The sequence below is a fragment of the Macaca mulatta genome, chromosome 20 (assembly GCF_049350105.2).
Source record: "Macaca mulatta isolate MMU2019108-1 chromosome 20, T2T-MMU8v2.0, whole genome shotgun sequence".
NCBI classification, from domain to species: domain Eukaryota; kingdom Metazoa; phylum Chordata; class Mammalia; order Primates; family Cercopithecidae; genus Macaca; species Macaca mulatta.
The window spans coordinates 85117151-85137246 of NC_133425.1; the positions used below are offsets into that span (position 1 = coordinate 85117151).

The 20096-nt window shown below is 51.8% G+C and overlaps 1 protein-coding gene and 1 long non-coding RNA gene across 20 annotated transcripts in view; one reads left to right on the forward strand and one right to left on the reverse strand.

Moving 5' to 3' along the window:
- Positions 1-20096, forward strand: part of CDK10 (cyclin dependent kinase 10) — a 35961-nt gene that overhangs the window by 12668 nt on the left and 3197 nt on the right. For 4 of the 19 annotated variants that reach the window (XR_001441876.3, XM_077986911.1, XM_002802603.4 and 1 more), the window contains exons 1-6: positions 13512-13621; positions 16748-16820; positions 18049-18120; positions 18682-18784; positions 19042-19123; positions 19454-19521. Coding sequence is in view for 7 of the 19 variants with exons in the window: in XM_077986911.1 (XP_077843037.1) it covers positions 13535-13621; positions 16748-16820; positions 18049-18120; positions 18682-18784; positions 19042-19123; positions 19454-19521 (485 nt within the window). In the remaining 12 variants the exon portion in view is untranslated. Of the gene's footprint in view, positions 1-13511; positions 13622-16347; positions 16653-16747; positions 16821-18048; positions 18121-18437; positions 18595-18681; positions 18785-19041; positions 19124-19453; positions 19522-20096 lie in introns of those variants that run through there. The other 15 variants (XR_001441877.3, XM_028841253.2, XM_077986913.1 and 12 more) reach the window with 12 other exon arrangements.
- On the reverse strand, positions 194-8267 carry LOC144338227 (uncharacterized). Its single transcript, XR_013412191.1, has 2 exons — positions 7802-8267; positions 194-2676 (listed from the first exon to the last, which is right to left on the reverse strand). It is a non-coding gene; the product is annotated as an uncharacterized LOC144338227 (long non-coding RNA).

Genomic DNA, 20096 nt, shown 5'->3' on the forward strand with positions numbered 1-20096 from the left:
CCTTGAGGAGTCGCCACACCGTCTTCCACAATGGTTGAACTAGTTTACAGTCCCACCAACAGTGTAAAAGTGTTCCTGTTTCTCCACATCCTCTCCAGCACCTGTTGTTTCCTGACTTTTTAGTGATTGCCATTCTAACTGGTGTGAGATGGTATCTCATTGTGGTTTTGTTTTTTTTTTTTTTTTTTTTTTGAGACGGAGTCTGGCTCTGTTGCCCAGGCTGGAGTGCAGTGGCCGGATCTCAGCTCACTGCAAGCCCCGCCTCCCGGGTTCACGCCATTCTCCTGCCTCAGCCTCCCGAGTAGCTGGGAGTACAGGCGCCCGCCACCTCGCCCGGCTAATTTTTTTTTGTATTTTAGTAGAGATGGGGTTTCACCGTGTTAGCCAGGATGGTCTCGATCTCCTGAACTCGTGATTCGCCCGTCCCGGCCTCCCAAAGTGCTGGGATTACAGGCTTGAGCCACCGCGCCCGGCCCTCATTGTGGTTTTGATTTGCATTTCTCTGATGGCCAGTGATGATGAGCATTTTTTCATGTGTCTGTTGGCTGCATAAATGTCTTCTTTTGAGAAGTGTCTGTTCATATCCTTCACCCACTCCATCAAAAAGTGGGTGAAGTGCCAATTTACTGAGCATGAGACAAATACATAATTGACTCCTTTTGTCTTGTGACACGTGGATTCAAGGAGGTACCATGCCCTCCCTCCTTCCCCTCCAGCCCCTTTAAACACTGAAGCCCTCAGCATCATCTTTGGAGGAAGGTACAGACTTGGCTGTCATGCACACATCCTTAACCTTGGCCAAATAAACCTCTAAGGTGACTGAGAGCTGTCTCAGATACTTGTTGGCTTAACAAGTTGGCGACCATGCAGGGACTCAGAGTGGAGGTGGCCCCGCCCTTTGACAGAGTTTCTGCTGGTGCTTAGGACCAGTTTGGGCTTTCAATATTTATTGCTCAGGACAATGGGACAATTGGCTGAGATTGGGGGCCCCGCCACCCTGCAGAGAATCTCTGATCTCCCGGAACTTGGTTGAGGTCTGAGGTTTATTTTGCGTGCAACGCCTTTCCCTTTTCTGGTGTTTCACTTGCTTCCAACAAAGAAGGCGAGTTTCCTGCTTCCGTAATGATGGGGAGCAGGAGAGTTCCCTGGAGTTTCCAGGATGGTGGAGAGCAGTCTAAAGCCTGGGCCCCGTTCCTAGGTAAGTAGCAGAATTGGGGTTCTGTCTTGGAAGTCCTCAATGACTAAAGCTAAGATGAACAACTGGCTGGTCTTAATTTCTTAGTATGCTCAGTAAATGTATAAATTGTGGGATTGTTTGTTTTGCTTAACTGCTTCTTATTTGTTTCTGTGTTTGCTATTTTTGCTGTTGCAGTCTTTTTCCCATTGGATTTGATGAACTCTGTTAGACTTGGTCAGATCTGAAGGAAACTTCCAAATTGTGGGAAACGAGGCCTCTGAATTAACTGAATTCCCACAGCTGGGAAAAAGGAAAAATAAAAAGCCAGAAAAAGGGAAAACGAGATTTTGACCACCTGATGGGCTTTATTTGCATAACAAGGCCACCTTTTCCCAGCCAAGCCCGAAGAGTAAGTGCCATCACCTCATGCTGCAGTTCAGTGGGTAGAGTCGGCCATTTTTCCACCAGGACAGCCCAGGTTTGCTTCCTACACCGTTTCTGGTTTGAAATTTGTGTTACTTTTGAAATATCAGCAATTTGTCCCAGCTGAAATAAGATAGTGAGATTTAAAGATTTAAAAGGAATTTTTTTTTTTTTATTGAGACGGAGTCTCACTCTGTTGCCCAGGCTGGAGTGCAGTGGCGTGATCTCAGCTCACTGCAACCTCTGCCGCCCAGGTTCACGCCATTCTCCTGCCTCAGCCTCCCAAGTAGTTGGGATTACAGGCACTAGCCACTGCACCTGGCTAATTTTTGTATTTTTAGTAGAGACGGGGTTTCACCATCTTGACTAGGCTGGTCATGAACTCCTAACCTTGTGATCCACCCTCCTCGGCCTCCCAAATTGCTGGGATTACAGGCATGAGCCACTGCGCCCAGCCAAGAGGATTTTTAAAAGGGTTTAATGGTCAAAAGTAAACCTAAAGCTAATATCCGACATATTAGCTTAATTAAGTCCGTATGCCACATACACATATACAGACCCCTGTGTAGAAGAGAAGGCACCAGACTCCTTTTTGGGGAGAAAGTTCTGTTTTTCTTACGGAACCCCAAGAGTGGAAACAAACACGTTCCTCTCAGATCTTAAATTGCTTGCTATTGTATTGTGTTACCTCATTTTTTTTTTTTACTAAAATAGTTGACACAGGACTTTTTGGGGTGCTGCTTCTCCAGCTGGAGGCCTGTGTGGCCAGTGGTGCTCCTACCTGGGTCTCGCTGGGCTCCAGGCTTGCCACTGGAGGTACCCCGCCCACCTAGCCCGGCCGTGGGATCTGCGCTCAGCCCGTGACTGGACTGCGCTTGCCACAACCTGCTTCTGCCTTGGGCACTGGTGTCTGGAGAGGGGGAATGTGCAGGCACCCAAAACGTGGAGATGCTGGGAGCCGCAGAGCCAAGGATGCCACAGCGTCATTGTTCCCACTGCATGCGGTCTGGTGAGTGGGGTGTGTTACAGTGTCACCCCCCCCCTTTTTTTTTTTTTTTTTGAGACGGAGTCTCGCTCTGTCCCCCAGGCTGGAGTGCAGTGACCGGATCTCAGCTCACTGCAAGCTCCGCCTCCCGGGTTTACGCCATTCTCCTGCCTCAGCCTCCCGAGTAGCTGGGACTACAGGCGCCCGCCACCTCGCCCGGCTAATTTTTTGTATTTTTAGTAGAGGCGGGGTTTCACCGTGTTAGCCCGGATAGTCTCGATCTCCTGACCTCGTGATCCGCCCGTCTCGGCCTCCCAAAGTGCTGGGATTACAGGCTTGAGCCACCGCGCCCGGCCTCTTTTTTTTTTTTTTGAGACAGAGTCTCACTCTGTCGCTAGGTCAGAGTGCAGTGGCACAGTCTTGGCTCACTGCATCCTCTGCCTCCTGGGTTCAAGCGATTCTCCTACCTCAGCCTCCTGAGTAACTGGGACTACAGGTGCGTTGCCACCACGCCCAGCTAATTTTTTTTTGGACAGTTTCGCTCTTGTTGCCCAGGCTGGAGTGCAATGGCGTGATCTTGGCTCACCGAGACCTCCGCCTCCCAAGTTCAAGCAATTCTCCTGCCTCAGCCTCCCGAGTAGCTGGAATTACAGGCGTGCGCCACCACGCCTGGCCGATTTTTTGTATTTTTAGTAGAGACGGGATTTTACCATGTTGGCCAGGATGGTCTTGATCTCTTGACCTCATGATCCGCCCACCTCAGCCTCCGAAAGTGCTGGGATTACAGGTGTGAGCCACCGCGCCCAGCCATCACCCTCCTTTTGTATCTGTGATTCAGCAAGTCCCAAATTCTTCTCCCATGTCCAAGAAAAATGAAGTTATGCAGACAACCGGAGGGTGAGCAGGACAGAGTTTTGTTGAGCAACAGAACAGTTCTAGTGGAGAGGGGAACTGAAGTGGGCAGCCCCCTACTCAAAGTTGGGTAGGCCCCCACTGAAGTCCCCCACCGTGCACAGCTTATAATTTTATGTTTGACTTGGCACTTTTTTTTTCTGAGAAGGAGTCTTGCTCTGTCACCCAGGCCACAATGCGGTGGTGCGATCTCGGCTCACTGCAACCTCCGCCTCCCGGGTTCAAGTGATTCTCCTGCCTCAGACTCCTGAGTAGCTGGGATTACAGGTGCCCACCACACCTGGCTAATTTTTGTATTTTTAATACAGACAGGGTTTCACCATGTTAGTCAAGCTGGTCTTGAACTCCTGGCTTCATGATCCGCCTGCCTCGGCCTCCCGAAGTCCTGGGATTACAGGTGGCATTCATTTTTAATGTCCCTCTAGCACACTCAGACTCTCCCTCTGTATTTTGAGATGTCGATTTTGCTGATTTTTCACCTAAGAGTTCTTCCTGTGGTATGTGAATTTAGGGCTATCAAGCTGAAAATTGCCTAGGACAATGAAACAGGTTATCAAGAAATTGGGTTTAGGCCAGGTACAGTGGCTCAGGCCTGTAATCCCAGCACTTTGGGAGGCTGAGGCGGGTGGATCACAAGGTCAGGAGTTCCAGACCAGCCTGGCCGACATGGTGAAACCCTGTCACTATTAAAAATACAAAAATTAGCAGCCAGGCGCGGTGGCTCACGCCTGTAATCTCAGCACATTGGGAGGCTGAGGTGGGTGGATCACTTGAGGTCTGGAGCTCCAGACCAGCCTGGCCAAGATGGTGAAACCCTGTCTCCACTAAAAATACAAAAATTAGCCGGGTGTGGTGGCGTGCACCTGTAATCCCAGCTGCCCAGGAGGCTGAGGCAGGAGAATCTCTTGAACCCAAGAAGTGGAGGTTGCAGTGAGCTGAGATTATGCCACTGCACTCCAGCCTGGGTGACAGAGTGAGACTCCATCTCAAAAAAAAAAAAAAAAAAGATTGAAAGAAAGAAATTGGAAGTTTAAAATAGTAAGAACAAAAGGGTCTTAGGCATCTTCTGTGTGTCTAATACAACTGTGAATCTATGAGTCATGTGTACAATGTTTCACTACCAAAAATATATAAAAGGGTTTTAATTAATTCGGTTAAAGGAAAAAAAGCACTTAAATACTGTATCAGGAAAATATAAACTTTTTTTGAGGCAGAGTCTCGCTCTGTCACCCGGGCTGGAGTGCAGTGGCGCAGTCTCTGCTCACTGCAAGCTCGGCCGCCCGGGTTCACGCCATTCTCCATTTTTTTTTTTTTTTTTTTTTTTTTTGAGACAGAGTCTCGCTGCCGCCCAGGCTGGAGTGTAGTGGCCGGATCTCAGCTCACTGCAAGCTCCGCCTCCCGGGTTCACGCCATTCTCCTGCCTCAGCCTCCTGAGTAGCTGGGACTACAGGCGCCCGGCTAGTTTTTTGTATTTTTTAGTAGAGACAGGGTTTCCCTGTGTTAGCCAGGATGGTCTTGATCTCCTGACCTCGTGATCCGCCCGTCTTGGCCTCCCAAAGTGCTGGGACTACAGGCTTGAGCCACCGCTCCCGGCCTCTCACAGTTTTCTTAAGTAATCTAGGTGAACTATTTTTAAAAGTTAATCAGGTAAATATAATGGAATATATACCTGTAAATAAGCTTGTAATAATTTCAAATCAAAAGTTATATTAAATAATAGACACCCATTAAATGTCTAGGTCATTTGTAATTTTCCTTAAAAACAATTATATTTTAGGAAAAAATGTTTCTTAAAAAATGTTCTTATGAAAAGGAAACAGGCCAGGCGCAGTGGTTCAAGCCTGTAATCTCAGCAGGTTGGGAGGCCGAGGCAGGTGGATCACTTGAGTTCAGGAGTTCCAGATCAGCCTGGCCAACATGATGAAACCCCATGTCTACTAAAAATACAGAAATTATCCAGGCATGGTGACATGCCTGTAATTACATGCCTGTAATCCTAGTGGTACTTTGGTAGGCCAAGCTAGGTGGATTGCTTGAGCACAGGAGTTTGAGACCAGCCTGGGCAACATAGTGAGTTGTCTTTAAAAAACAAATATATGGGCCGGGCGCGGTGGCTCAAGCCTTTAATCCCAGCACTTTGGGAGGCCGAGACGGGCGGATCACGAGGTCAGGAGATCGAGACCATCCTGGCTGACACGGTAAAACCCCGTCTCTACTAAAAAAAATACAAAAACTTAGCCGGGCGAGGTGGTGGGCGCCTGTAGTCCCAGCTACTCGGGAGGCTGAGGCAGGAGAATGGTGTAAACCCGGGAGGAGGAGCTTGCAGTGAGCTGAGATCCGGCCAGTGCACTCCAGCCTGGGCGACAGAGCGAGACTCCGTCTCAAAAAAAAAACAAAAACAAATATATGGCCGGGCGCAGTGGCTCACGCCTGTAATCCCAGCACTTTGGGAGGCCGAGGCAGGTGGATCACGAGGTCAGGAGATTGAGACCATCCTGGCTAACATGGTGAAACCCCATCTACTGAAAATACAAAAAATTAGTTGGGCGTGGTGGCGGGCGCCTGTAGTCCCAGCTACTCAGGAGGCTGAGGCAGGAGAATGGCAAGAACCCAGGAGGCGGAGCTTGCAGTGAGCAGAGACTGTGCCGCTGCACTCCAGCCTGGGTGACAGAGCGAGACTGTCTCAAAAAAAAATTAAAAAAAAAAAAATTACAGATGTAAAGATAGTTATAAGGAGGTATTTATAGTAGGAAAAGTTAAAAGGAAAATAATTTCATATGGGAAAGAATCTTGTATGCTAAATTTTTGTTCTAAAATGGCTGGTTATTTTGGAAAGAGGGATGTTCAGGATAAAACAGGAAGACCAAGTATATTATAAATGGTTTGTGTAAGTTGTGATAAAGTTTGTAAAAAGATTTATATATACACATATATGTATATTTTAGACGGAGTCTTACCCTGTTGACTGGGCTGGAGTGCAGTGGTGCAATCTCGGCTCACTGCAAGCTTCGCTTCCTGGGTTCATGCCATTCTCCTGCCTCAGCCTCCCGAGTAGCTGGGACTACAGGCACCCGCCACCACAACTGGCTAATTTTTTGTATTTTTAGTAGAGACGGGGTTTCTCCATGTTGGCCAGGCTGGTCTTGAACTACTGACCTCAGGTGATCCACCCGCCTTGGCCTTCCAAAGTGCTGAGATTACAGGTGTGAGCCACCACGCCCAGCATTACAAATTATTTTTATTTTTTTTATTTTTATTTATTTTTTATTTATTTTTTATTTTTTATTTTTTTTGAGATGGAGTCTCGCTCTGTCGCCCAGGCTGGAGTGCAGTGGCGCGATCTCGGCTCACTGCAAGCTCCGCCTCCTGGGTTCACGCCATTCTCCGGCCTCAGCCTCCCGAGTAGCTGGGACTACAGGCACCCGCCGCCTCGCCCGGCTAGTTTTTTGTATTTTTTAGTAGAGACGGGGTTTCACCGTGTTCGCCAGGATGGTCTCGATCTCCTGACCTTGTGATCCGCCCGCCTCGGCCTCCCAAAGTGCTGGGATTACAGGCGTGAGCCACCGCGCCCGGCCTATTTTTATTTTTATAGATAGAGTCTCGTTCTGTCACCCAGGCTGAAGTGCAGTGGTGTGATCTCGGTTCACTGAAACCTCCTCCTCCCGGGTTCAAGCGATTCTCCTGGCTTAGCCTCCCAAGTAGCCGGGATCACAGACGCACACCACCATGCCTGGCTACTTTTTGTATTTTTAGTAGAGACGAGGTTTTGTCATGTTGGTCAGGCTGGTCTAGAACTCCTGACCTCAAGTGATCCGACTGCCTTGGCCTCCCAAAGTGCTGGGATTACAGGCGTCAGCCACCATGCCTGGCCTGAAAATTATATCTTGTGGTCACGATGATTACAATTTAATAGATTTGTTTATAAAAGTTTAGAGATTTAATTGACCTTATGCTGTCTTTATCATTTGAGAAATTCTCTCAAAGAATAAAGGTTTCTACATTTTTTTTTTTTTTTGAAATCTTTTGAGTTATCTCAGCACCGTAAGAAAGGTAAAAACAGGGCCGGGCGCGGTGGCTCAAGCCTGTAATCCCAGCACTTTGGGAGGCCGAGACGGGCGGATCACGAGGTCAGGAGATCGAGACCATCCTGGCGAACACAGTGAAACCCCGTCTCTACTAAAAAATACAAAAAACTAGCCGGGCGAGGCGGCGGGCGCCTGTAGTCCCAGCTACTCGGGAGGCTGAGGCAGGAGAATGGCGTAAACCTGGGGGGCGGAGCTTGCAGTGAGCTGATATCCGGCCACTGCACTCCAGCTCGGGCGACAGAGCCAGACTCCGTCTCAAAAAAAAAAAAAAAAAAAAAAAAAAAAAGAAAGGTAAAAACAGGAAAAAAATAAGAAAATAAAAAAAGAGGAATCTGTGAGTTACCACTGTGGCTAAGTGACTTATTTTTCAGTGTCCTGTGATCCTATTTAGTGATAGCAACTGTTTTAAACTTTTTATATTTGACAAACTTTCCAAAATCAAATTCTTTCTTCAATTCTCATTAATTTTTATTTTTCTTTTTTTTGTGATGGAGTCTCACTCTGTTGCCCTGGCTGGAGTGCAGTGGGCAATCTCGGCTCACTGCAACCTCCACCTCCTGGGTTCAAGCGATTCTCCTGCCTCAGCCTCCCGAGCAGCTGGGACTACAGGTGCCGGCCACCACACCCGGCTAATTTTTATTTATTTTTTCTTTTTGAGACAGAGTCTTGCTGTGTCGCCCAGGCTGGAGTGCAGTGGCAAGATCTCAGCTCACTTGAACTTCCGCCTCCCGGGTTCACGCCATTCTCCTGTCAGCCTCCCGAGTAGCTGGGACTACAGGCGCCCGCTACCACACCTGGCTAATTTTTCTGTATATTTTAGTAGAGACAGGGATTCACTGTGTTAGCCAGGATGGTCTTGATCTCATGACCTTGTGATCCATCCACCTCAGCCTCCCAAAGTGCTGGGATTACAGGCGTGAGCCACCGTGCCTGGCAATTTTTTGATATTACGTCCCCTGATGTCCAAAAAGAGATATATGGCTTATTTGGTATAACGAAATCATACAGGAAGCATTTTTAAATGTGAAATGGTGTTTTTCTTGGGATTATATTTATAAATGTGTTGTTAGTGTGTGTTCCAAAATTGTATGTCTGTGATTCTGATGTCTTAGTATATGGGATTAGCAGTAGTTATGATTATTATGTAAAATTATTGTGTGCCACATAAGTAACCAAATTTGCTTGCCAATTATGTCTTTTTTTTTTTTTTTTCTTTTTTCTGAGACAGAGTCTTGCTCTATGGCCCAGGCTGGAGTGCAGTGGTGCAATCTTGGCTCACTGCAACCTCTGCCTCCTGGATTCAAGCGATTCTCGTACCTCAGCCTCCAGAGTAGTTGGACTGCAGGTGCATGCTACCACGGCCAGCTAATTTTTGTATTTTTAGTAGAGACAGGTTTTTTTTTTTTGAAACAGAGTTTTGCTTTTGTTGCCCAGGCTTGGAGTGCAATGGCACGATCTCGGCTCACTGCAACCTCCACCTTCTGGGTTCAAGCAGATCTCCTGCCTCAGCCTCTCAAGTAGCTGGGATTACAGTCATGTACCACCATGCCTGGCTAATTTTGTATTTAGTAGAGACAGGGTTTCACCATGTTGATGAGGCTGGTCTCGAACTCCTGACCTAAAGTGATCCACCCACCTCAGCCTCCCAGAGTGCTGGGATTATAGGTGTGAGCCACTGTGCCCAGCCAAGACAGGGTTTTGCCATGTTAGCCAGGGTGGTCTCAAACTCCTGACCTCAAGTTATCTGCCTGCCTTGGCCTCCCAAAGTGCTGGGATTACAGGCATGAGCCACTGTGCTCGGCCTCAATTATGTCTTTAACTGTGGCTAAGATTTTGTCATCCACAATTGTTTTTTTACTCTGATCCTTTTATAGGGCAGTTTATAGTCAGCTATAGAACTCCAAGGTACTCTTCAATATAAGTTTCTGATCACTTTAGAGATTGTGCCATTAGAATAGAGTGAAAAACTTCCAAGACTCTCATTGACAGCTGCTATATTCATGAGGATTGTTCATCCAGTATTGGGCAAAAAGAGTTAATTTTATGCACTAAACTAATATAAGACTGAAATAATCTTTTTACATTTTTGCTTAAAACATTACTGATCCTTTCTGTTCTTTCAGAACCAAGAAAACTTTTTTAACTTTGAGCTATTTGCAGCTTTTAGCAATTGAGTAAAGTACACTCCTGTGAGAAAAATTTGGAACATATATATATATATTTTAAATTTTGCTTGAGTAGCATATCTCTTTCTGATTTCTCCAAAAATTGGGAACTATTTGTGAGCACTATTTAAAAAAAAAAAAAAAGTTTTCCTCTCCTTTCCCCTATCTGTATTCTAATGTCAATAGAATTATGTGCACAAGTGCAGTACAATCTGTTTTCTCTTGTAATAGGACATAATTAGAGACCCTGCATATTTCACCAAGGCTTTGACTGGAATGGTATGCTCTCACATATAAACAGGCTGCTTTAAGCAATCCAGGTTGACTTATAGAGCCCATAAAAGCCCTTGGGAAAACTGGCTTCATACTGTATCCGCCCGGCAGGTTCTTCTTGCCCAGATGGAGTCAGTTGATCAAGGTGGGGAAACTGCAATATAGAAAGGGTTTAATTCACATGGACAAGTGATTATTACTGAAATCAGTCTCCCCAAGAACTCAGGGACGGGTTTTCCAAAGGTCGTTTGGGGGAAAGGGTAGGGTAGCCGGGCAGTGGTGCTTGCTGCTGGCTGGTTGTGGTGCTTGCTGCTGGCTGGTTGGGGGGGCCATCGTAAGGTGAGACAGGACCCTCCTTTGCTGAGTCACTTCTGGGTGGGACTCTAGGAGTAGTTGGCAGGTCCAGTGAAGCCATCATCAGCCAGTGGGTCCTGTTGGAACCGTAGGTACGAGACATGCAAAAAACCCTTGAGAGATATTGCAAAAGGCCAGTCTTAGGTTCCAATAGCATTGTGATCTGCAGGACCTCTGGAATAATGGCTGACAATTGTTGATGTCTACATCTTAGCAGAATTCAGGCTCCTTTCCTCTCCCTAGCCTGGTGGCCCCTCATTAGTTTTACAAATACAGTTGAGTTTTGGGGAGGGGCTATTATCATTTAAACTATAAACATCTCCCAAAGTTAGCCCAAGAATAACTGAAGGCCGCTTGAAAGCTAAAGGTCAAAGGGGGTTTGGCTAGATCAGATCTTCCCCAACTGGCATAATTTTCTCAGTGATACAATTTTTGTGCCCAGTCACAACACCCCCATTTTCTTATTTCTCTTTTTCTGAGACGGAGTCTCTCTCTGTTGCCCAGGCTGGAGTGCAGTGGCGCAATCTCAGTTCACTGCAAGCTCCGCCTCCCGGGTTCATGCCATTCTCCTGCCTCAGCCTCCCAAGTAGCTGGGACTACAGGCACCCGCCACCATGCCTGGCTAATTTTTTGTATTTTTTAGTAGAGACGGGGCTTCACTGTGTTAGCCAGGATGGTCCCAATCTCCTGACCTCGTGATCTGCCCGCCTTGGCCTCCCAAAGTGTTGGGATTACAGGCGTGAGCCACCGCGCCCGGCCAACACCCCCATTTTCTATACCACACTGAACTCCTCCATTTTCTACATGCTGATCAAAACCAATCTGAATGGAGTCTAGGTCTGGCTGTGGGCTGTTGGGAACAGGGCCCCAAACCTGGCCATAAACTGGCCCCAAAAGTGGCCATAAACAAAATCACAAAATCTCTGCAGCACTGTGACATGCTCATGATGGCCATGATGCCCATGCTGGAAGGCTATCCATCTACTGGAATGAGGCTCATCCAGGGAGGAAAACCGCTCAGAGGCGTTCCTGAACTTAGCATGAGCGATCTGTGCCTTAAGGACGTGCTCCTGCTGCAGATAACTAGCCAGACTCATCCCTTTATTTTGGCCTATCCTTTTATTTCCTGTAAGAAATGCTTTTAGTTAATCTATAATCTACAGAAACAATGCTCATCACTGGCTTGCTGTCAATAAATACGTGGGTAAATCTTTGTTCGCGGCTTTCAGCTCTGAAGGCCGTGAGACCCCTGATTTCCCACTCTACACCCTGTATTTCTGTGTGTGTGTCTTTAATTCCTCTAGTGCCGCTGGGTTAGGGTCTCCACGACCGAGCTGGTCTCAGCAGTGGGCAGTGGTTTAGGCCCTGCTTGCTCAACTGGATTTCAACAGTGAAGCCAGATTAGTGGACATGCTGGCTGCCCCTGATCCTGGACCTGGACCAACGGCACTTCCTAAACGTTCCACGTCGACTTTTCTTTCTCCACCTTCCAGGGCTGGGCTGTGAGATTGAAGAGGAAGGTGCCTGTGAGAATGGCTTCTATCAGCTTCAGAGGTCAGGTCTTCCATGAGTGAGGGGAGGTATCTACTTTGCAGCACCTTGTTAGGGAATGCTGACATAGCTGCCTCTTCCCGCCCAGAAGTCAAGCTTAAATGCCACCCCTCAACGGAGCTTCTCTCCTGTCTTTCACTTGCTGCTGCTTATTTCTGTCACAGAACTTGACAGCATCGACATCGGCGCTTGTTTCCTTCAGTCTCCCGGAGTCCCCATGTCCTGAACACAGAGGAGGCACCCAAATGCGTGCTGAAGCCCACAACCCTGGACCAAGTGACCTGACCCTCACCTGGAGGACCTTCACCTTCACCTCTCACCTGGAGGACCCTCTGACCTGGAGGACCCCTCACCTGGGGGACCCTCTCACCTGGAGGACCCTCTCACCTGGGGGACTCTCTGACCTGGAGGACCCCTAACCTGGAGGACTCTGACCTGGAGGACCCCCTCACCTGGAGAACCCTCTTACCTGGAGGACCCCTAACCTGGGGGACTCTCTGACCTGGAGGACCCCTCACCTGGGGGACCCTCTGACCTGGAGGACCCTCTCACCTGGGGGACTCTCTGACCTGGAGGACCCCTAACCTGGGGGACCCTCTCACCTGGAGGACCCTCACCTGGAGGACCCCTCACCTGGGGGACCCTCTCACCTGGAGGACCCTCTCACCTGGGGGACTCTCTGACCTGGAGGACCCCTAACCTGGGGGACCCTCTCACCTGGAGGACCCTCACCTGGAGGACCCCTCACCTGGGGGACCCTCACCTGGAGGACCCCCTCACCTGGAGAACCCTCTTACCTGGAGGACCCCTAACCTGGGGGACTCTCTGACCTGGAGGATCCCTCACCTGGGGGACCCTCTGACCTGGAGGACCCCTCACCTGGGGGACCCTCTCACCTGGAGGACCCTCACCTGGAGGACCCCTCACCTGGGGGACCCTCTCACCTGGAGGACCCTCTTACATGGAGGACCCCTCACCTGGGGGACCCTCACCTGGAGGACCCCCTCACCTGGAGAACCCTCTTACCTGGAGGACCCCTAACCTGGGGGACTCTCTGACCTGGAGGATCCCTCACCTGGGGGACCCTCTGACCTGGAGGACCCCTCACCTGGGGGACCCTCTGACCTGGAGGACCCCTCACCTGGGGGACCCTCTCACCTGGAGGACCCCTCACCTGGGGGACCCTCTGACCTGGAGGACCCTCACCTGGAGGACCCCTCACCTGGAGGACCCTCTTACCTGGAGGACTCTTACCTGGAGGACCCTCTCACCCCTACCTAGAGGACCTCGCCATATGAAGGACTCCCACCTGGAGGACCCTCTTACCTGGGGGACCCCATCTCACCTGGAAGACCTTCATCTGAATAATCGCCGTGGCCTCCCACTACGGCGCAGCCGGGTCGGGTGCCCGGGCTTCACCCTAAAATAAGGCCCGAACTGCAGCAGTCGGAGCGGGTCCCTGGGGCGGAGCGCCTAGGGCGGACCCGCGGGAGCGTCTCTTGGTAACCGTTGGTAAGGAGAGGAAGCCCGGAAAGGAGCTTTCGCGCACGCGCCGCGGGGCCGTCCGCGTCTGCGCCTGCGCGCACAGGAGGCGTGGCCAGCGCTGGGCATGGCGGAGCCAGACCTAGAGTCGGAGCAGATCCGTCTGAAGTGTATTCGTAAAGAGGGCTTCTTCACGGTGCCTCCGGAACACAGGGTGCGCGGGGGGCCACCCGGGCAGCTCTGCGCGCTTCGCTAGCGGCACTGCTTGGCCGGAACTGGGGAGTCTCGTGTCGCGCTGCCGCGCCGAAGCTTCCGGCACGGGCCGGAGCGACAGTCCCAGAGTTCCCCGCGGCGGGGGCGGAGGGCGGGGCGGGCTCGGGCCTCGGACGGGCGGTCCCCGGAGATCTCGGGGGGCCGGGGCGGGCTCGGGACTCGGACGGGCGGTACCCGGAGATCTCGGGGGGCCGGGGCGGGCTCGGGGATGCCTCGCGCCCGCAGAGAGACGGGCCCGCGCCGTGGGAAGAGCAGGCTCCGGGCTCCAGCTCAGCGCCCGGGCCGGGCTTTGCAGGCTGAGCCGCGAGCCGCTTGCTTCTGTGAAAAATTTACTCGCGTGACGAGTTGGGGCTTGAAGGCTCCCGCTGGGGTTGGGCTGCATCGAGCGGGCTCCGGCGCTGCCTGGCGGCTTCACGCGAGCCCTGGCGCGCGGCCCTTGCAGAGGTGCCGGTGCCTCCGTCTGCAGAGACCAGGAGGGAGCCTCGGGGCGTTGGGCGATGTCGCCCAGGTGCACGGCTGGTGGGGGCGGACAGGCTTGAACTTTGGCCGCTGGTTTGTGTTTTAACTGCTGGCTGGTGCTCTGAGAGGACAAGCCACGTGTTCAGTAAGAATCATTAACAGATCGTGGCTGGATGACAACAGGAGCCACACTTGGCTCATTCAGACGCGCAGCAGGCGCTCACCGCGTTAAGTCCCGTGCTGGACTCGGGTGAAGTAGTGATTTGGCCTTATCCTTTTTTTTTTTTTGAGACAGAGTCTCGCGCTCTCGCCCAGGCTAGAATGTAGTGGCATGATCAGGGCTCGGTGCATCGTCAGCCTCCTGGGCTCAAGTGATTTTCCCGCCTTGGCCTCCCAAAGTGCTGGAATTACAGGCGTGAGCCACCGCATCCGGCCTGGCATGGCCTTTCTTTGAGTTCAGGAAATGTGACAAGGATTTGGACACCCAGAAATAAGAAGGGTGTGGAGAAGAGCACAAGCAGAGGATGTGAGAAGAGGGATTAAGGCAGGAAAGGGAGGTTGAGGCTAGGCCATCAGTGAGTGCCAGGCCAGATGCTTCTGACTCGGTCTCCAGGTGTCAGGAAAGAATCAGAATGAGAACAAAGGCCAGCCAGTGGCTCACACCTGTAATCTCAGCAGTCTGGGAGGCTGAAGTGGGAGGATTGCTTGAGCCCAGGTTTGAGACTGAGGGTTAAGAGAAGGGAAGCCGGGAAATGGGGCCGTGAGGTTTCAGACTTTGGTACATGTGCTTTTTTCTTTTTTTTTTGGAGACGGAGTCGCTCTGTCACCCAGGCTTGAGTGCAGTGACGCAGTCTTAGCTCACTGCAAGCTGCACCTCCCGGGTTCACGCCATTCTCCTGCCTCAGCCTCCCGGGTAGCTGGAACTACAGGTGCCTGTCACCACGCCCGGCTAATTTTTTCATATTTTTAATAGAGTTAATGGGGTTTCACCATGTTCGCCAGGATGGTCTCCATCTCTGGACCTCGTGATCTGCCCGCCTCGGCCTCCCAAAGTGCTGGGATTACAGGCATGAGCCACGTCCCCCCTTCCTACATGTGCTTGTTAGATCCATGGAGAACGGCACAGACTCTACTAGGACAGAGACCCCAAAATATAGGGCCTTAAGATGATGCCTTTCTTCACTCTCCCCTAACATTCTGGAGAGAAGCAGTTTTTTTGCACAGGTGGGCCAGGCATTCTGGTTCTGTTTGTCTTCCCGTCACTGAGGCGAGGAGAGGTGAAAGCTTCCTTTCACCTGGAAGTCACACAGTCCCTTCAGCTCACATCCCAAGGCCAGATGCCACTGGGTAGCGTTTCATATCTTACAGGAGGTAGTGACATAGGGATGCTGGGACAGCAGCCTCTGCCGCGGATGTAGTTTTGTACATGGGATTGAAAGGGAGTATCTGAGTGGCCGCCTCTGATATTTCTTGCAAAGCATTGGCCCAGTATCGTCACCACCTTTTCTCATCAGAAAAACCCAAGAGGCGAGGCACGGTGGCTCACGCTTGTAATCCTAGCACTCTGGGAGGCTGAGGTGGGTGAATCAGTGTCAGGCCTCTGAGCCCAAGTCAAGCCATTGCATCCCGTGACTTGCACCTATACGCCCAGATGGCCTGAAGTAACTGAAAAATCACAAAAGAAGTGAAAATGGCTGGTCCTTGCCCTAAGTGATGACATTACCTTGTGAAATTCCCTTTCCTGGCTCATCCTGGCTGAAAAACTACCCCACTGAGCGCCTTGTGACCCCCACTCCTGCCCACCAGAGAACAACCCCCTTTCTACTGTAATTTTCCTTTACCTACCCAAATCCTATAAAACGGCCCCACCCTTATCTCCCTTCGCTGACTCTCTTTTCGGACTCAGCCCGCCCGCACCCAGGTGATTAAAAAGCTTTATTGCTCGCACAAAGCCTGTTTGGTGGTCTCTTCACACGGACCCCGTCTCTACTAAAAATAGAAAATTGGCCGGTTGTGGCACGTGCCTGTAGTCCCAGCTACTCAGGAGGCTGATGCTGGAGAATCACTTGAACCCAGGAGGTGGAGCTTACAGTGAACCAAGATCTTGCCACTGCACTCCAGCCTGGGCAACAGAGCGAGACTCAGTCTCAAAAAAAGAAAAAAGTCCGGGCGTGGTGGCTCACGCCTGTAATCCCAGCACTTTGGGAGGCTGAGGCGGGTGGATCATGAGGTCAGGGGAGATTGAGACCATCCTGGCTAACACAGTGAAACCCCGTCTCTAGTAAAAATACAAAAAAAAAAAAAATTAGCTGGGCAGGGTGGTGGGTGTCTGTAGTCCTAGCTCCTCGGGAGGCTGAGGCAGGAGAATGGCGGGAACCCGGGAGGAGGAGCTTGCGGTGAACCAAGATCACGCCACTGCACTCCAGCCTGGGTGACAGAGTGAGACTCCGTCTCAAAAAAAAAAAAAAAAACAGCCTGAACATGTGGTTGCCTTTCTGCTTGGTGAGCAAGACGTGAGTGGGCTCCCTGGTACAAATTCCATTTGAAATTTCCTCAGTTGTTCCATCAGCTGCCAGATTTCCACACTGGCAACACCGTTCTTTTTCAGCTGGGACGATGCCGCAGTGTGAAGGAGTTTGAGAAGCTGAACCGCATTGGAGAGGGTACCTACGGCATTGTGTGTGAGTGGCCAAGGCCAGAGCGTGTAGCCGCAGCTCGTGGCTGTGACAGTGTGGGATGAGACTGTTGAAGCGGCAGCTGCGTTGGGCTGGATGGGACTCAGACCCTGTACTCTAAACCAGGGCAGAAACTTGTTCGCAACTTTAATTCCTGGTGTAGTCATCACAAATGTTACACCATTTCTGGATAAACGGAAGCATCCAGTTGCTAATGCCCATAAACCAAATGTGTCACGCAGAGTAGAGAGAACTGTCAGAGAAATCAAATACAGAACTTTCCAGAAGCGGCAGGAGCTGGACACGATGCTCATGTCTATAACCTCAGCAACTCTGGAGGGGTCACCTGAGCCCAGGTGGTTTTTCTTTTTGTTTGTTTTTGAGATGGGTTTTGCTCTGTTGCCCAGGCTGGAGTGCAGTGGCATCACCACAGCTCACTGCAGCCTCGACCTCCCAGGCTCAAGTGATCCTCCCACCTCAGCCTCCCGAGTATCTGGGACCACAAGAGTACAGAATCACACCCGGCTGATTTTTTGATTTTTGGTAGAGATGGGATCTCCCTATGTTGCCCGGGCTGGTCTTGAACTTCTGGGCTCAAATGATCCTCCTGCCTCAGCCTCCCAAAGCACTGGGATTACAGGTGCGAGCCACTGCACCCGGCGAAGCCTAGGAGTTTGAGGCTGCAGTGAGCTGTGATCGCGCCACCGCACTCCAGCCTTGGCAACAGAGGGAGACCCTGTCTCAAAAAAACCAAAACCACCACACACAACTGAAGCTCATAACAGCTGTGAAATTGGCGTAGATCATTCTGGAAGCTGCACACATTGGCACGGTGTTGTGTAGAGCCATCTTCACACAAAATAAGGTTCACTTTTTTCTACATAGAGTACCTTGCTTGCTTTTAGGACATTACAAGAGCTCAAAGCTGTGATCTGCGTGCCGAGGAGGCGCGCAGGGAGAGCCTGGAGCCACAGAACTGAGTGGCTGGAGGCCAGGGTCCAGCACAGAGCAAAGCTGGGCACCCCCTGCGCAGTTCAAATGAGGAAACCCCCCCAGGGAGCAGGTGTCTCGGGCTGCAGGTGTTGCACAGAGTGAGGATTGAGTGTCACGGGCAGGAGGTTGTCAGAGGAGAGAACGGGGACCCCTGTGGCTCATGGAGAGGTTCCTGTGCAGCACTAGGGGGCCCACGAGGGGCATCGAGATGGACGTCGTCACCAACGCGTTTCCATTGCAGATCGGGCCCGGGACACCCAGACAGATGAGATTGTCGCGCTGAAGAAGGTACGGATGGACAAAGAGAAGGATGGTGAGCAGGAAGATGGGGTGCTGGGACCCCACACTGGGAGGAGGCAGAAAGGTGTGACAAGGAGGAGGATGGTGAGCAGGAGGATGGGGTGCTGGGACCCCATGCTGGGAGGAGGCAGAAAGGTGTGAGTTACCTGAAGTTTCCTCAGAGCGACTGCACGGTGGCTGTAGGGGGCCATCCTCTGGACAGGTTCTGGCGTGGCCCAGCGCGTCACCCCCAGGTCCACACGCGGCCTCAGCTGTCTGCCGGGAGGGCTCTGCGGTCTCCATCCCCTCCTCCTCCTGCAGGCTCAGCTCTGCTGTCCCCTCCACCCCCAGCACCTGCCTGTGTAGGCAGGGCCCTGCCACGCCCCAGACGGATGTCCATGGTGGCTAGAGGTGCTGATGCGTATTTGGTCAAGAAAGAGTTAAAAGTGCTTATTGGGGTCTCCCTGATCTTCCCTGAGGTGGGGACAGCTGCAGCGACTGGCATCAGGTGTTCATGAAGCCCCGGGAGTGGCTGGGGTCGGGGCGTCCCCGTCATCACTGGGGTGGGGCTCGCTGAGGCCGCCTCCCTCCCCAGGCATCCCCATCAGCAGCCTGCGGGAGATCACACTGCTGCTCCGCCTGCGTCACCCCAACATCGTGGAGCTGAAGGAGGTGGTTGTGGGGAACCACCTGGAGAGGTACGCGGTTTCCTGCTCTGTGCATCGGGCCCCAGGGAGCATGGATCTTGGGCTAGAGGTGTCGCACAGAGTGAGGACTGAGTGTCACTGGGCACGAGATTGTCAGAGAAGAGATGGCCCCACCTCACTGCCTGGCCCAGCCCGTTGTCAGAGGCGGACACAGGTTGTCCTGCCCATGTCCCCTCCTGCAGCAGGGGAGGGTCCACTTTGACCCCTTAGAAGGCCGGAGGGTGGTATGCATCTTCTGTTTCTTCTAGCATCTTCCTGGTGATGGGTTACTGTGAGCAGGACCTGGCCAGCCTCCTGGAGAATATGCCAACACCCTTCTCGGAGGCCCAAGTGCGTGGCAGAGGGCCTGGGGTGGGGGAATGGGCTTCATGGGCCCTTGTGGTGCACATTTATAACAAAACAGGGCCACCTGGGGATTTGCAGAGCTGCTGCTGCCTCTGCCTCCGCCTCCCAGTGTGTCAGTGAGCTTCAGTGAGGTAGAATTCCTGTGGTGGGGGCATCTGGTGGGAGCATGCGGCCCCGGGGCCGAGAGCCTTGCGAGGGCACTGGTTTCCTGGGCTGTTGTGACTGCCAGTCCTGCTGGCCACTGTGGGTGTGGCCGGGCTGGGCCGGGCTTCCCTGCAGGCTCAGCCTGACTGGCACCTCTGACCCTCTACACAGGTCAAGTGCATTGTGCTGCAGGTGCTCCGGGGCCTCCAGTATCTGCACAGGAACTTCATCATCCACAGGTGGGTGACGGCTTGCCAGAGTCGGAAGCACAGATTCCGCTGAGGCCTGACTCTGCTGCCTCCTATGGAAAGTTACTAAAAGCTCAAGGGTTCCCAGCTGCAGCAGCTGCCCACTGCCCACTCCATTTGTGTTTTATTCTGAAACAGAAACGGGGTCTCTCTGTGTTGGCCAGGCTGGTCTCAAACACCTGGGCTCAAGTGATCCACCCGCCTCGGCCTCCCAAAGTGCTGGGGTTACAGGTGGGAGCCACCGCGCCTGGTCATGCACTCCCATTTTTAAAAGGCTCAAACATTAAGAGCATGTATGGGTTCATGAAAATAAAAATAATAAAGATACTAGGCCGGGCGCGGTGGCTCATGCCTGTAATCCCAGCACTTTGAGAGGCTGAGGCGGGCGGATCACGAGGTCAGGAGATCGAGACCATCCTGGCTAACACGGTGAAACCCCGTCTCTACTAAAAATAAAAAAAAAAATTAGCTGGGCTTGGTGGCGGGCGCCTGTAGTCCCAGCCGCTCAGGAGGCTGAGGCAGGAGAATGGCGTAAACCCGGGAGGTGGAGCTTGCAGTGAGCCGAG